General features: G+C 50.4%; 4 protein-coding genes across 4 annotated transcripts; 2 read left to right on the top strand and 2 right to left on the bottom strand.

Annotated features, from left to right (window-relative positions):
• Window positions 1–43: 43 nt before the first annotated feature.
• Window positions 44–1,558, top strand: C8Q69DRAFT_486783 (putative disulfide isomerase; the record flags this gene model as incomplete). The annotated part of the gene is made up of 2 exons (XM_028631936.1): window positions 44–193; window positions 314–1,558. 2 exons carry the CDS (start codon window positions 44–46, stop codon window positions 1,556–1,558), a joined length of 1,395 nt encoding a protein of 464 aa, XP_028484499.1.
• A 172-nt stretch (window positions 1,559–1,730) lies between these two features.
• On the bottom strand, window positions 1,731–5,417 carry C8Q69DRAFT_467981 (putative nucleolar ATPase Kre33). Its single transcript, XM_028630663.1, has one exon. It carries the CDS (start codon window positions 5,209–5,211, stop codon window positions 2,209–2,211), a length of 3,003 nt encoding a protein of 1,000 aa, XP_028484498.1. The 5' UTR covers window positions 5,212–5,417; the 3' UTR covers window positions 1,731–2,208.
• A 1,493-nt stretch (window positions 5,418–6,910) lies between these two features.
• C8Q69DRAFT_507238 (capsular associated protein) lies at window positions 6,911–10,223 on the top strand (the record flags this gene model as incomplete). The annotated part of the gene is made up of 7 exons (XM_028632869.1): window positions 6,911–6,951; window positions 7,005–7,063; window positions 7,132–7,460; window positions 7,527–7,910; window positions 7,988–8,143; window positions 8,195–8,625; window positions 8,678–10,223. 7 exons carry the CDS (start codon window positions 6,911–6,913, stop codon window positions 10,221–10,223), a joined length of 2,946 nt encoding a protein of 981 aa, XP_028484497.1.
• A 1,102-nt stretch (window positions 10,224–11,325) lies between these two features.
• Window positions 11,326–12,694, bottom strand: C8Q69DRAFT_403365 (concanavalin A-like lectin/glucanase domain-containing protein; the record flags this gene model as incomplete). The annotated part of the gene is made up of 4 exons (XM_028627995.1): window positions 11,326–11,694; window positions 11,762–12,185; window positions 12,248–12,480; window positions 12,575–12,694. 4 exons carry the CDS (start codon window positions 12,692–12,694, stop codon window positions 11,326–11,328), a joined length of 1,146 nt encoding a protein of 381 aa, XP_028484496.1.
• Window positions 12,695–16,084: the final 3,390 nt, after the last annotated feature.

Here is a 16,084-nt window from a genome sequence, read left to right as displayed (position 1 = left end):
TTAACTGAATCTAGACTGATATAGTGACAGTCAAGTCTTCATCATGATGCAGAACCCCGCGTTCTTACTGATTGCATCACTTCTGGCTACGCTACCTGTCAATGCTGACGGCTTGTATCCAAAGAGCTCCTCCGTTCTTCAGGTTGACCACAGGAATTATGACCAGTTAATCGCCAATTCAAATCACACATCGGTAAGTTCCACATGGTGATTCTCGACTAATGATGTCCGCTAACAGTGGTAACTACAACAGATAGTAGAGTAAGTTAATCGCATTTATCCTCCGCCCTCTCCGTCACAAGCTCCTCACAAGCGTCCCTGCAGATTTTATGCCCCATGGTGTGGTCATTGCCAGAATCTCAAGCCGGCGTACGAGAAAGCAGCCAAGAATCTCGAAGGACTGGCCAAGGTTGCCGCAGTGAATTGCGACGATGATGCGAACAAGCCGTTCTGTGGCCGGATGGGCGTCCAAGGCTTCCCCACCCTCAAGATCGTGACGCCCTCCAAGAAACCAGGAAAGCCTCGAGTTGAAGATTACAAAGGAGCAAGGAGCGCAAAGGCGATCGTCGACGCTGTGGTGGAACGGATACCTAATCACGTCAAGCGTCTGAGCGACAAGGACGTCGATGAATGGTTGTCTGAGGACAAGGACGTCCCTAAGGCTATTCTGTTCACGGATAAGGGCACCACTGGTGCTCTTCTGAAGTCCGTTGCCATTGACTTCCTGGGTTCTATCAAGGTGGCTCAGATCCGTAGCAAGGAATCCGAGACAGTTAAGAAGTTCGGTATTACATCGTACCCTACACTCATCCTGCTCCCTGGCGGCGACAAAGAACACATTGTGTACGATGGAGAGCTGAAGAAGAAACCGATCGTCGAATTCCTGAGTCAGGTTGCTGCGCCAAACCCGGACCCTGCCCCTGCTCATGCCAAAGCCAAGGCAAAGTCTTCCAAATCCTCCAAGAAGTCCACAAAACCGTCAATAGTGAACGAGGCCGAAGATCTGAAACCTACAGAGTCGCCCGATCCCAAAGTCGTACCTGATGACGCGAAGGAGTCCAAGCCTGTCGAGGTTCCTATCCACCCTCCACCACTCGAGATACTATCTACTCCCGAATCTCTCGAGTCCGCCTGTCTGACTCCCAAGTCCAGCACATGCGTTCTCGCCCTCTTCCCTAACCCCGAGAAACCAGACGCTGAGCTTCCTGCCCCAGCAAAAGAAGCTCTCACAAGCCTGTCCACAGTCTCCCACAAGCTTCACCAGGTAAGGGGCAAGACCTTCCCATTCTACAACGTTCCCGCCATCAATTCCGGCTCCAAGACTCTGCGTGAATCGTTGGGTCTACCGGCAGATGACAAGAGCATCGAGATCATCGCCTTGAATGGTCGCAGAGGGTGGTGGAGACACTATGATGCTGGCGAGAACGGCGATTATGGACTCAACAAAATCGAGGCGTGGGTGGATGCGGTCAGACTGGGCGAGGGTTCGAAGGAGAAACTCCCTGCAGGTGTGATTGCTCAGCAGAAGGAGGGAGAGGATGAGCATGATGAACTGTGAAAGGAAAGCTGCGAGTCGGATTTATTTGTTTGCGTAACTTACTTATATGACGGATTGTCTGCACTGGAGTACTATTGCCTACATTGCAATTCACCATCTTGGAATGGAAATACTCGAATAAAAAGAACAATTGACTATTTTTTCTCAAACTTTTAGGCCGTCATCGAGCTGGAAAAAAGGTCTATATACATACTAAGTATTTAGTTAAAACCAGATGAGAAGCCATTGTAGAATCATCACAAATAGTGCCCCTGATACCAATTAACACCATTCTCTAATGCAAAGAAACTCCAGCCAAAAAAGGGCTTCTTATAGGAACAATCCGACAAGTAAAGGGTTCGTGAAAGAAGATCACGATCTCTTCTTGCCCTCAGTTCCCTTCCTGATCTTCTTCTGCTTCTTAGACTCGATTTCCTGGTCATAGATCTCGCGTGCGGTTTCACCCGCCTTGCGCTTTTGAGTCTTGGACGACTTGATGCTCACGGTCGAGGCGCCTCCGGCGCGGATCTGCTTCTCAGCATTCTCCCAGGCAGCGGCACCGTTATCGATCTCGTATCTGGAGGCTGTGAATCAGTTACTGTTTTGTAATTCCGGATAGAGTGCTACTGTCTGCAAAGGAGAAGGCCTCCTGTTTGGAATCTGGGGGCGACTTACTGGTCAAGCGGCAGGGCATCGATGAGCGCCCTCTGCTTTTCTTTCAGTTCCTTGTCTACTTCCTGGCCACCCTCCCGGAGTTCTTCATTCAAGTCCATGTCAAGTGGGCGAAATCGGTCATCGACAACTTCATCATCGTGCGCGCCGTTGGCGTCGCGCTCACCAGCGACGTTCTCCGCTGGGAGCGTCTCTGCCACAGCACCTTCGACTAGGGAACGGAAATGCATCGAGACTTTGCGGATGATCTTGACGAACATGGCCAAAATCTGAGAGGAAGGCAAGCTGAGCTCTTTCTCGATGTCATCGATGTTCTTGCGTTGCAGACCGATCGCAAGCAGGATCGACTGCTGAACACCGGACAGATTAACCTTGCCGCCTAGTCGGCCAGAAAAGTAAAATTCCGCAATGGTAGGGACCATATCGAGGATGACATGGTAATCAAGCAGATTGTTTGCGTAGCTGTCGAGACGCTTAAGATCAAAGGGAGAGAAGTGACTATCCAATTCTGCCTTGGTCAATGGCGACGCCTGCAAGGACGGGTCGGCTTTGGCGCCCGCATTGGCAGACTCGCAGATGCTTAGAGAGGTGACTGAAGGGAATGTTCGGAATTGGTAAGACAGAAGGGAGACGAAGCGCTTGTGGAAGTCCTTCGCGAAAGCTCCAAGCCAGCTAGTATCATTCGAACCAGTAGAGAGTGTCCGCAGCATGACGCACGAGTGCTCGCCAGTCAGCTCATTAGGGGTCTGTCGGAGATAGACAGGAGCAAAAGAGGCACGTTTCCAGAACTTGTGGAGGGCAGGAGTCAGACCATAACTGACACCGACGTAATCGAGATTATCCGGGCGTCGCTCAGAGAGCTTTCCGAAGAGAGGCGGCATCGAGCGGATATCCCGAACGTGGATGTTGTCATCCAGGAGGTTGGCGTTCTCCAGCTCTTCGTCCGTGACTCTAACAAGCTCCTCCGACGGGTACTCAACGTCCTCAGACAGGCTGGTGAACTTGCCTTCGTAGAAGTCGGTGAGCAGTTCCAAAGCGCGGGAGCCGTAGCCCATGTTTAAGTACTCTGGGTTGGTCGCAATGCGGACGACTCTAGCACCAGAAAGAGAGGCGAAATCCTCGTCCTGGAACTGCTGGCTCACAAGCCAGGGGATCAAATCACCACCAGCCCGCTGGCCACGGCTGAGACTGTTAAGAACACTCTGTCTGCTAATACGACCTTCCAGTGCCACCTGGATAACACAGAGCGGCTCCGGGAGCTTAGTAGCCTCCTCGTCGATGGGGGGAACAAGAACAAAGAGCTGGTGGGCGGGTGCATCGCTCATTAGCTGGAGATCATTGGGCGAGTTCTTGTAGTGACTGGCGACATAAAGAGCCATCATCTGTTGCAGGAACTTCTCCGAAACAGGGTGATACGAGAAGAGGGTATCGCGGTTGACCTGGAGGAGCTGGCATTGCGAAGGATGGGGGCATCCCTGAGTGTTCATCTTCGACTTTGGCAGAGTAGCATCCAGACAGAGAACCTTGTTGAGCCATTTCTCGACAGAGTCACCCGGTGCGTATCTGATGGGCTCAGAGAGGGTGATTTCTCTGAGGGATCGACCACCCAGGTTCTTATCTGTGTTCTTTGCGGCTTTCCCAGTGGCCCGATCAGCGATGTCCGTGTCCTCCGGGCCCGTCTTCAAGCCGCCCCTTGACTGTTCACGAAGCTGTTGTATCAATTTGAGGGAAAGAGATCTGCCTGTTCCTTCATAACCGTTGATGGTCGACGCCATGAAGACCAGGTACGGGCCCATGAGCTTCCGCACCAGAGGCAAGGGAATTGCGGCAGCTTCATCGATGACGAGCAGTTCCGCTTGTCCCAGAGCGTAAGCATCTTGGGGCCGGATATACTGAATGGTCTGACGGTGCTGACGATGGATATTGACTCGCACGACTGCTTTGTTAAAGTCAGGGTTCGTCGACTGCAGAATGGTGTAATCGACATGGTCAAGGTAACCAAGGGCATCAAACCCTTTGAAGACAAACTCGAAGAGCGTCTTCAAGTTTTCAGGACTTGGAGAGGTGATGAAAATGTTGCTGTATCCGTGTGCGACGGCCGCTGCAATAGCGACACCAAGGGCCGCTGATTTACCACGTCCTCTTCCCGCAGTGAGGGTCACTGTGCTCCGCAGAGTCTTCTCTGCAATAGCATCAACGAATGTGAGGAGGGCCTTTGCCTGGTCGACCGTCTTGGCCAGAGTGACCAGTGACCCCACAGGCTGCGAGTCTGCTAAGCTCTCCTTGATCTCCTGCAGTTCCTTCTGTGTCGCCGATTTTCCTTCTGTCGTTGCGTCTGGTGGTGGCAGCGGCTTGACGTTCTTTCCTCCAGATATAGGGAGCACGTTGAGTTCATCATCAACCACCAAACACGAGTCACAGCTCCCGAGGGACAAGATGAAGCGCTCATTGAATCTTGCAACCACATCATCATGGGCTTCCGTCCGGTACCGGGAATGGATGTCCATCGACAAGGTATACAGCTGCTTCAAACTCTTCATGCCCTTGAGAAGCAACAAGACAATACCGCCTCCTTCCACGGTTTCGATCGTACGCGCGAGAAGGTTGGGAGTGATAGCTTCGAAATCCTGCAGAATACACATACCGTATGTGTTACCCAGAATCTTTTCCGTCTCCTTGTAGTATACATATCGAATCTGGTTGAGAGTGACGAAAAGCTCGAAGGGATCCTCGCTGTTGGGCTCTCGAATTCCTCTCTTGACTTCTTTCTTGATCTTTGCTTCCCGCTTCTTGCGGTGACTTGTGAAACCCAATAGATCCTTCTTATATGCCCACAGTACGGATTTATTCTGTTTGACGTCGGCACTAGACAGGATATAGTGCAGGTTCACAATCGCTTCCTTCGCACGGTCTCCGACCACCACGAAGAAGCTTCTCTTCTTCTCCTGCACCCCATTCCGGATGAGTGCCGGAATCCGGGAATCAATCGCCTTGCGAGGCATCTTGGTCGATAGGATATCCGGAGCGGGGAGATGCCTTCTCAAGCGGAGAAAGCAAGGTCAACGAGTCCTTGAATAGGCAGCACACCGAAAAATTCGTACAAGGCCTGGACTTGTTCTACTCCGGTATCTCTGATCCTGACGAAGACCTCAGACACGGCCTCCTAAGATGAGCGGGTCAGAAGATGCACGGCGAACGTCGATCTGGGCTGTCGCATTTCACCTGCGACAAAAAAATTATCGAGACCTGCGAAACTGCCGCTCTTCGCCGCCTTCATTGCTCCACCGCCTTTGGCAGAAAAGAAACTAGACTTTAGTCACGTGATATTGTTACACCTCATTTCCAGCCAATCATGTAGACGGAATAGATTCCTTACCATTCTGGCGTGTTTCTCTCCATTCACAGTACTAATACTAATAATAAAAAGAAAAGGATGGCTTCAATGGCGGCAGCGATAACATGACAGAGATCATCTTACGTGCCGTGACGCGTCTATACGGAAAAGACCAAAGACGACCCGCTTTTGCGGTTCGATGCTCAGCATATCTACTCCGTAGTGCTCTATTATTACCCGATAGTTAACGCAATCAAAGCGTGCGTATGGTACCATCATCATGCTTCTTGTGTGTTATCTTTCCATTATGAATGGCCGATCTTTACTGCAGTATCTGTAGTATCTCCAGTATCAAGGTGGCCTTTGATCCTGGTAGAGCCAACGCAGCTACCAAGCTGGCAGGATGTCGGCATATCGTCCCGTGCCGTGTGGAGCAGAAGACGTATACGATTCTCAGCGTCACTTTGATAAACGAGGATCTATACTGCTGTATCTAGGTATACAGTTGGGTTGACTGCCTGGCGTCTGCATTGCTAGAATGGGCTATGGTCTGGTCTCTGTCCGCGACCCAGGGCCCTTGCATGAGTTGTTGTTCAGTAAAGGAGACATAAGATCGTTGGTTATACAGCGAATCCCACGACTTCGATGATACAGAGCCTGCGGTACCGTTTTGATGCTCCACAGTACTATTTCCGGAACTGGATGTCAATCATAACCTCCATTCCTTTTCCCCTGGGCAGGAGAATTCATGGAATACACCGCCAAGAAGCAGCACAGATCCCATCCTGGTTCTTGCAGACTTCTTGCTCCAGGGCGTGGAGACTTTCATCAAACTGTCAAAGCCTGGCCTGGCCGTCTTGGACGGGGTCCGCGCGTATGGTAGTCTTTGGGCGACCAACCTCTCGCAGTTATGTTGGCAGAGGAGAGAAGCTTTTTCTGGCCTGCCGCCACGGAAAGTCAACGATTAGCCAAGAGTAGCTTGCTTTCCCGCGAACGGTTATGTCTGGATAGGCATCCAATGATGGAACCAGGCGGCCATCATGATCAAGGACAAGTAATTATTCTTATTATTATTAGCTCCGTATCTTGCCAGTAAGAGTAGACGTACCATAGAGTCCCCTGGTTCCTAGTTTTTCCTTCGTGTCTGCTGCTCTCATCATCATCTCCCGTCGTTGTTCATCGTCGCACCGTGCTCCCCCCCACTGATTAACGTCGAGACTCGCAATCCCTCCTTCCCTCCAGTCTTTCTGGATGCTGACCAAAGTTCTCCCCCACAACACCGAATATTGAACGCCTCCAGGGTGCAAAAGAAAGGACGAGACAACGGCGACATGGCCGCTGAGGAAGTCCGTCCTTGAACACTCACCATGGTCATTACTACGGAGACGGCGCGCAAGGTCTCGCTCGGGTATGTCTGGTTCTTCTCCCGCGAGGGGGCGGTTGGGCTAATGGCGACTCTAGCTTGTTCGTTTCCAGTGCTGTACTACTTGCATGCTTGTACCGGACCACCTTTGCCTTTGGTAGGTATCCGAATAATAAGATACAGAATCGATGGATTCCAAGTGCTAACGGAGAGCTTCCCGCGCAGATCGTCCCGTGCATTCGGCGATATTGGCTTGCACCCTTACGGCCTTGACGCTTTTCCTATGCGACCGATACAGTACACGATTCGTCCAGACGAATTCCTCTTCACAGCACAAATATGTCGCAATCCCGCTGACCGAAATCACGGATCAGCTTCCATCCGGCCCATCCGACTTGGAGCAAGTCGAATACACGACTACGTTCAATATCGCAGGACTGCGCATTGCCAAGGCATGGATACTACTGGCCGCGCTCGTCGCCATTTTCTGCTTCAGAGTCGAAGTGTTCCGTCAGATCACGATCTACAATGAATGCTCGAATGCTGGATATGCGGTAAGGAACCCTGGCTAGCGGGGAATGAATGGTATATGCTAACGTACTGTTGCGGACGTCATCCAGAGCGTGATTCCTTTCCTTGTTGCGCTGTACGACTACTGGCGCTTTCAGAGACATCGATCCGTGGAGGAAGATGTAGCTCCGGATCGAACAATCTATGGCGCGGCGATGTTTCAGGTTCCTCGGAGCAGGCTGCGTTATGTTTTGGCCACAGCGGCGCTCACGCTGGGAGGTTTTCTGGTCGCATCGTTCCATGAGGGCCGCAATTCAACTTATATATGCTCCCTTGTCCTAAACCGCGCCCCACGAATCCACGCATTCAGAGCCCTCGCTGTGGTTCTCGATACCATTCTGCTGATCGGCGCTGGCGAGCTGGCTCGGAAGGAGCTCCGGTTTTTGGGTGGGAGAAGGAGGCATACGTCGGCTTTATGGGGTTATGGATTGCTCGTAAGTTCGAGTACCACAGGAGAAAAAGGACACCCGTCAGTCCAATCTGATAAAGCGCTAACTGTATTCTGAATAAGGCGGTTGCACTATTCTGGGTGACCGTAGGCATCGTCGTGTACGCCGTGGCTCCAGAACATCGCCAATATATTGTTTCGCTCAATGGCCGTTACCTTCGCGGCGCGATTACGCACGCGATTCTACTCGCAACACTATTCGCATCAGCAGCGCATTTGGTGAGCTCGTCTACAGATCCCAACGGTGGTCATAAGCTAAGACAGGCATAGGCACCCAAATATGGATCCCTGAGTTTGACAACGTTGGTGGCCTTTATTGTCATCTTCATATCTCTGGTCTCGACGCTATGGAATTCCACCCAGCCTTTCCCATTGATCTCTTTATTTCCCGCCCTTATAGCCTCTGTGACGGTCTTCGTCGGCAGTGGTCTCTTCCTGCAGGCAGTTGCAGTCTCCGAGAATCAGTCCGAGTCCAGTCCAAAGCCCAGCACCTGGCCGCGGAAGATTCTTGCCGTCCTTGCGGTATTTGCCCTATATTTGATGTTCTCCCAACGTAACAGAGCCATGCTGCATCCAATCGATCTACTCATCTTCGATGGCCGAAACCACCATGAGAAGTTTCTTTCTCAGGCTAGGGTCAGCAATAACCTCCAGGAGGCCGTTATTGAATATCGCCATCGCTACAAACAGCACCCACCCCCGTACGTCAAACCCCTCCTTGTATGAGAGAGCCAGAGCTAATGTTGTCGAAAGAGGATTTGACAGATGGTACCATTATGCCACGAGCAGGTCCTCCCTTGTGATTGAGGATTTCGATCAGATCCACCAAGATCTGCTGCCTTTTCGGGCCTTGTCACCTCAGCGATTGAGGGAACTGACACATCAAGTGGCGACCAACCCGTTCAACGATGTCGGTGCGATCATCATCAGGAATGGTACGGCCAGAGTTCAGGAGGGCATCAAGCTGACGCATGCCTGGATGGTGGAGGGTGCCGCAAAAATAATCGAGCCGTTCAGCGAATATCTCCCCGACATGGATCTCGTTTTCAATCTGAATGACGAGCCACGAATCGCCGTTCCGTATGATACGATCACGAGAATGCGAGATGCCGGCCGATCAGTCGAGGCACCGCCGGAAGATCAAGTCTTGAATGGGTGGTCGATGGATCGGAGCGACGGCTGGGCGCCGGTGGAACCAGCAGACCAGACTCAAGAGACGCCTTTTGTGGACCGTTCCTGGTCCGACGATGTCTTTGACGACCCTGTGAGTCTGGTGTGTCCGTCTTCTTCCAAGGCTCGTCGGGACCGCGTCTGGGACCGGCGCAATATATGCCTCAGCTGCATCCGGCCACACTCGCTCGGCCAGTTTGTGTCCGACTGGGATCGTGCGGCCGATATCTGTCATCAGCCAGATCTCGCATATCTTCACGGTTTCTTCCTCTCCGCTGCTTCTCTCAAAGTAAGCCAGGAGCTGCTCCCGGTGTTCAGCCAAAGCTCAGTGCGCGGCTTCAACGACATCCTGTTCCCAAGTCCATGGAATTACGTTGATAAGGTGAAGTATCAGCCCTCCGAGGACCACCCTGATGTTCCCTATCTAGACAAGGAAAACACGCTGTTCTGGATAGGTGCTACTTCCGAGGGCGTGGGTCTCGGCGGGCGTTGGCAGGGCATGGCGCGTCAAAGGTTCACTCATCTGATCAACAACAATACGTTGAACAAAGTCTCGGTCATGTTGCCAGCGGCAAAGCAAGGAACTTACAACTACAAGATCCTCGACGGTCGGGCTCCTCAGGAGAAGCTTGGTCTGAACGCCTCCGTGCACATAGCAGAGCGTATCGTCCGCTGCGGAGACTGCGACACCCAAGCGGAGGAATTCCACACGGTGGACAAGGTCGATTTCCAGGAACACTGGCGGTATCGGTATCTCTTCGACTTGGACGGTGCTGCTTTCAGTGGACGGTTCTTGCCTTTCCTGCAAAGCAACAGTCTCCCGTTCAAGACTGCTCTCTTCCGGCAGTGGTTCGATTCGCGAATTAGCGCGTGGCGGCATTTCGTCCCGCAAGACCTTCGTTTGCATGATGTCTGGAGTACGCTCGCCTATTTCGCCGGTGTGCGAAACGGAGAAGATGTGGTGATGCCCCCGCATGACCGGGAAGCTCTCTGGATTGCGGAAGAAGGACGAAAATGGGCTGCGCAAGCAATTCGCAAAGAAGATATGGAGATCTATTTCTTCCGGCTTCTCCTCGAATGGGGCCGATTAACTGATGACCGTCGAGACGAACTAGGATTTAAGCTATGATCTTGTTTTTTGTGCATCTGGACCTGTAAAGTGGTCCAAATGGCGATGAAGCCTGTTCTGTACTATAAGGGGTTTGCTGTGTTTTCCTTGCATTTGTGCGGTATTGGTTCTCTGGCGCTGGAGCTAGTTTCGCTGTTGGCGTTTTCAACTTTTCTCTCTGCTTTACGATAGAACCATGAGCGCCTAGTACCCAACTAGCTAAACTGATAACCTTCACCCAGTCCTATATTTCGGGATATGGGAGATGAAGGGTTAATGAAGTAATGTATATATCTTATTGAGATACTACTATAACACAAATGTGAGAGTGACTGAACTATTCCAGCGGGGAAGATTACTGACGCAGCCTAATTATGATAATGGCACTGCAGTGGGAAAAGATAATATGCGGAAGATAAGAATATTAAAACTGGCTGGTGATTCGGGTTCTCTCCGCAACGATAAGTACTTAGATTGACTACTCGATGATCACATCTCGATCTCATCCGCATTAGAAATAATAATAATACTTATTTATACTGACTGACCGATCCAATTCGAAATCACTTCAACTCACTTTCGCTAAAATTGGACCTAATCTATCTACATCGAACATTCACTTGCAAGGTAGGTTAGGTTAGGTAAAATATTCAATCACAGATAGTTAGGCTGACCGACTCATATACAGAAGATATACACAGACACAGACAGACACATACACATATATTCACATCAACGTCCACATCCACATCACACAGAGAGAGAAAAAAAAAGTGGAAAAAGAAATATATACAAGAAATGAAGATTGAATGTAAATGTAAATGTAAATGTACCTTCGTTTTTGTGACTCCGGTCAATTCGACTTCGAGTTGATTGGGAGCAGGGGAAACGAGGACCACAAGAAGAAAAGAAGAAGAAAGAAAACATGCTTATATGCTTATGCTACTGCATGGTTTGAGGGGGTATTTCCAAAGCTTCGCTCCACGGTTCAAAAAAAAAAAAAAAAAAAGAATAAATGGGAGAAAGATCAACTTCCAAGCAAAGAAGGGGGGGGATATAAGAGAAGAAGAAAAAAATGTCCATGTGATAAAAGACAAGAAGAACATCGATCGCGTTCGTTCGTCTAGTGATGACCGTGCATGTGCATGTGTCTGTTGCGGTGGGAGCGTCTCTTCAATGAAGGAATAGACGCATTCAGGCCGCCGCTGAAGGTCGAATTGAGTCCGCGGCCGATAGTCGCATTGAGCCCGGCGGCGATGGTCGCATTGAGATGGCCGTGAATGGTTGCGTTCAGGCCGCCGCTGATGATGTTGCTGATGCTGTTGCTGGAGTCCTGGTAGACTTTGAGAGAGTTGATCTCCCAGTAGGCGTCCTTGAATGCAGTCGGGTTGTTCTGGACGTAGTCCTGGCAGGAGCTGGCGAGCGCAGAGCAGGTGGAATCGGAGCTCCAGACAGCACCGGCCCAGTCACCGCAGAAGGTGGTGTCGAAGACCTGAATCGGGTAACTCATGTTAGCAAGTGTAATGAAGCAATGCAGAACCAGACACATGGAGACGTACAATCTGGAGGGAGTTGAAGTGCGAGTCAATATCGCAGTCGCCCGCGAAGTTGGCATCGGGAGTGCCCCAGCTGGTAGGATCGGGACTACCGCTGGTGATGTCCGAGGGAATGCTGCCACGAGGGAAGAACCAGATGCTGATGGCATCACTGGTCCACTCTGTCGCATACACACCACCGCCAGCGTTGTTGAAGTTGGTACCAAACGACTGGGAGGAGCTCGACGCGATTTGGCATCCCGAGTTTGTGGACTGTCCAGACGCATCCACATAGCAGTTGGACGTGACCAGGCTACCGGTGAAGCCGCTGCTGGTGATGCTGCAGCCATCACTGGTGTGGAGGGTCATGTCATTGTTGCTCTGGTCGTTGACACCTTCAATGATGTCGATCTCGCCGTTGTTGGGCCAGTCTGATCCAAGCATCCAGCTGTTTTATTGGTCAGAAAAAATGACTTCTTTTTTTCTTTTTTCGCAAGAAGGCGGACTCACAATGCAGGCCAAGTTCCGCAGATACCTCCAGGCATGTGAGCCAGATCCAGGATCACAAGGCCATGGTTAAAGGTAGCCGTGCTAGATATACGGACGCTTTGGCGCCCGCTGCTCGAAGCAACATTGGTGTTGTCGACACCGATGTACACCGAACTTCCAGTAGAGATAAGACCAGCACTCTGAGCAGTGCTCTGGTCGACGTAGTCAACGAATCCGTTGGTAGGGTCAGTGCCCTGGTTGCAATGTTAGTACCGGATATTGTATAGAGCGACCAAAAGTATATCTATGACAAGCCAAGCCGGAACCAAGAGCTCTCCAAAAGCTTACCGTAAAGAAGGCGAAATTGTCGAAGAACGATGAAACACCGAAATCTTGCTGGAGCGTGTAGGCAGCTGTGCTCAGTTTGGCCAGGACGGCCAAGGCCGGAAGGAATGTTGTGGAACGCATAATGATGTTTATATGTTCCGTAATCGGACAGGGTCCAAAAACAGTTTGTGTTTCTGCGTTCTAGCGCTTGAAACAAATGGCAAAAATGACAGTTCTCTCGAGATGACCAGATCTCGAGAACAAATTTTTTTCCCTGGGGGGGTGTGCGAGAGAAAGGAATGGCAAAGCACAGAGTTGACCTGCAAACAAAAACAAGGAAGCACTGGCTCAAGGAATGAGACCAGCTACGGCAACAAGTGAAGGAACGAAAAGGCGACTTGCGGTTGATCCCGAGGAGATCAATTCCACCGCTGTGGCGCTTAGGGTGGTTATATACTTCACAGGAAGAAACGCATCGGCACATCTTTCTTACTCCCCGCAGGTCGAGCCGCCCGATGGGACACTCAGCAGATTAGCCCTTGGGACCTGCAGGAAGATGGAACCAGGCCCCGGCTTAGAGCAGATGAGGTGGACCATGTGAATGAAACAGCATCATGAGGGCAACATCTGGGCCCTGGGCCTACGGACTAGGGTATTGATGGGGGATGGAACGTTTGACCGGGGCAGGGCAGCCATCTGGGGGCGTAACATCGAAGAGAGAAAGTCTAACCCACGGGTCTTTCAGGGCGAGATTCAAACAAAACGTTTCCTCTCCTCCGAGACGACAACGTTTTATCAGGGTCTCTGCTGTTGATAGGCCACCAAGAGGCGGCCGAGAACCAGTCATACGCGGCCAGCGGAGGGAGTTAGCGTGGATAGGATCGATCAGATCAGAGAAAGCTTTGGGGGAGCTGTATGTTGATGCACTAACTAATCCGGTTGTGGATGACAGAGTGGAAATTGAACGCTGGCTATACATTTTCGACGAGTCGCTTATTACCTCGCTGCTGGGTCCGCACTCGCCTGGAGGCTGGAGGACCGCCAGAGCAAGAACTCTTTTTTTGTGATCCATATCATCTCCTTCGTCTTCAAATAGCACTGCGTTTGTGGCGAATGGGTGGCTGTAGCTGATAAGCGTGTTTCTCCCCTCGATCGATCTTGGAATGGTAAACAGCGGGATAATCACGACACAGGCCGTGTAGCGAGAGGAGTTCCTGAATGCTGAAAGGGATGGATTGCCCGTTCCTGTGGGTTTGTGCATCGCGGTGATGCATCCACCGATATTCCCACAGCGGAGAGGGCGGCTATCCCGAGGGGCGTTCGAAACATCGGTCAGGACGACGTTGTTGGCTCCGAGTTCAGGTACGGCCCAGGCGACATCTTAGTCCAAAAGTATATTGGCGGAGGAGTTCCCTGCCACCGGATCATCCAGCGGCCATGTTCAAGGTCTCAGCGGCCTCAGAGGACTCCAGCCCGTCGCGAGGGGCGCGCCGATGCGATGTTAGCGTGCCTTCGACTACCCCAATGAGATGTCGCAGAGGGCCTCTTCGACATGTCGACCATGTTCGTCCATCTAATCTGCTTCGAGAAGCCCGAAGGGATGATCAGATCGGTTGATCTGAGTCTCGCTCACCCGCCATTCAGCTAAGCTTTTTCGATTGCACTGTACGTGTCGCGTTTCAGGACGATGCAGGTCACTTGTTGCGTGGCGGATCATCTTCCGAGGAAGCATGCCATTCGAGTAATAATAATCATCCATACATCTTTCGGTGTGTAGAATTAACGGGGATGGAAGATAATGCAGCTGACTTGACTGTGTGTCCAGGAGGGGGAGTGCCCATGCCCTATCAGAATATCAGTCTACATCGGCCATCAGCACTGGCACCAGTTGTTCCATTATCTTGGTTGAAATTGCTACCTAGTTGTCTAGCTAGTAGCACTCTCTGCTAGTATCCCAAGTTCCTACCTAACTGTTCAACTTCCTACCTAGTACCTGCTAACCACTAGACCAACTATCTACCGGCGGTAAAACTATCTACTTATCTTCATCCTCAGGATCTCGACTACTCTACGACTTACTACGAGCGCTACCGTTACCACGAGGGCGGCAGAAGACTTGAACATCAGACGGCCATCACTGCCATCTGAGGCATAGCATCTGTCGATCTTCTGTCCCCATACAGAGTTGTGCGTTTTCAGTCACCCGTCCCAGAACGCACTAGATAGGTACATACAATACATAATTATCTAACCATCATCCTTTCCGCCGACTGTGAAGTTCTGGACACACCGGTATGTATCATTAGTCATTATTAATATCCTATGCCGTCCTGTAGAGCATGAAGAGTAATATAACGGACACGCTTTCAGGATTTTGTTCGTTCCCAGCCCCCTGTGATTATTATTAAGGGTCAATAAGACCTCATCATTAATGCTTCCCGCCACGTTGCATCCGCGCATTGTACCACTGGGCCAAGCAGGAATAATCCTAGAGTAAGAAACACTGCCGTTCCTCTTATTCGCCCTAGTCCTCGTTAAAAAGAACCTCTTGATGAAAAGGTCATAATAATATACTAGCAATTTCTCTTCTTTAAGTAAAAGAAGAAGAAAAAAGCCCCAAAGCCACATGGATGGATTTCCGCGTAATGGCATGTAACTTATTCGTAATGTTACCGGTGGAATACGTCAGCCGCAGGTGATCCCGCGTCATTAATTGGCCAGTTGAGGCGAGCAGCCATGAAATATTATCGACTACTGCTGTGGCTCTTCACAATAATAATAATCACAAAGCCAGTAACTCCCTATAGTTAAGTGAAGAATCATAATCGAATATTCTCCAGATTAGAGACCAGAAAAGGCAATTACCAAGGAAGTAATACTATAACTAACTAATAATACATCTTAGTTATATTCAATAATACGTACACCAGCCCAGGATCACAGCGGTAACTAGTTACTCTATGTATTTAACTAAAACTACCAGTTAGAATGTAAAAGTAAACTCGCCTCCCCCCCCACAAGAGAAGCTTAACCCACACTGAAAAAAGAAAACCTTCAAGAACCTGAAACAAGTTCCTGAAACAACGACCCGGATCTCAGAACCATGGAACCAGGAACCAACAACTCGAAGAACAATAAACTACACTAACTGCAGAAAATCCACCCTAGTCTACGGAGTAGATAGCATCGCGGGTTATTCTTTTTTTTTTTTTTTCTTTCTTTTCTTTCTAGTGGAGGCGCCGTTGGGAAAGACTCGGTCGAATCGAACAAGGTATGTACAGTATCTACTCTAGAGCCCCTCGGACCACGTATAGTTACATCTACCTATCTACGTTCTAGAATCTAGAATCTAGAATCACAGCAAAAGGCCTTTCTTTTTTGCGCCCCTTGTCTAGATAGTCTAGTTTAATCTTCCCTTCCTAATCAAGTTACTACCAGTCTAGAGCGATATCATTCCACTTGGAAGCACTCGTCACCTCAAGGCTCATCAACAACGCCTCTTTTTTTTTCTCGGCAGGGGTAAGGTCCAAT

This window comes from Paecilomyces variotii (assembly GCF_004022145.1).
Source record: "Paecilomyces variotii strain CBS 101075 chromosome Unknown C8Q69scaffold_6, whole genome shotgun sequence".
Taxonomy (NCBI): Eukaryota; Fungi; Ascomycota; class Eurotiomycetes; order Eurotiales; family Thermoascaceae; genus Paecilomyces; species Paecilomyces variotii.
The sequence above is the reverse complement of the archived record's forward strand: the minus strand, read 5'-3'. Positions and strand labels throughout refer to the sequence as shown.

Coding starts and splice junctions, on each gene's coding strand:
- C8Q69DRAFT_467981 (XM_028630663.1), bottom strand. CDS start 5,211: ATGCCTCGCAAGGCGATTGATTCCCGGATTCCGGCACTCATCCGGAAT.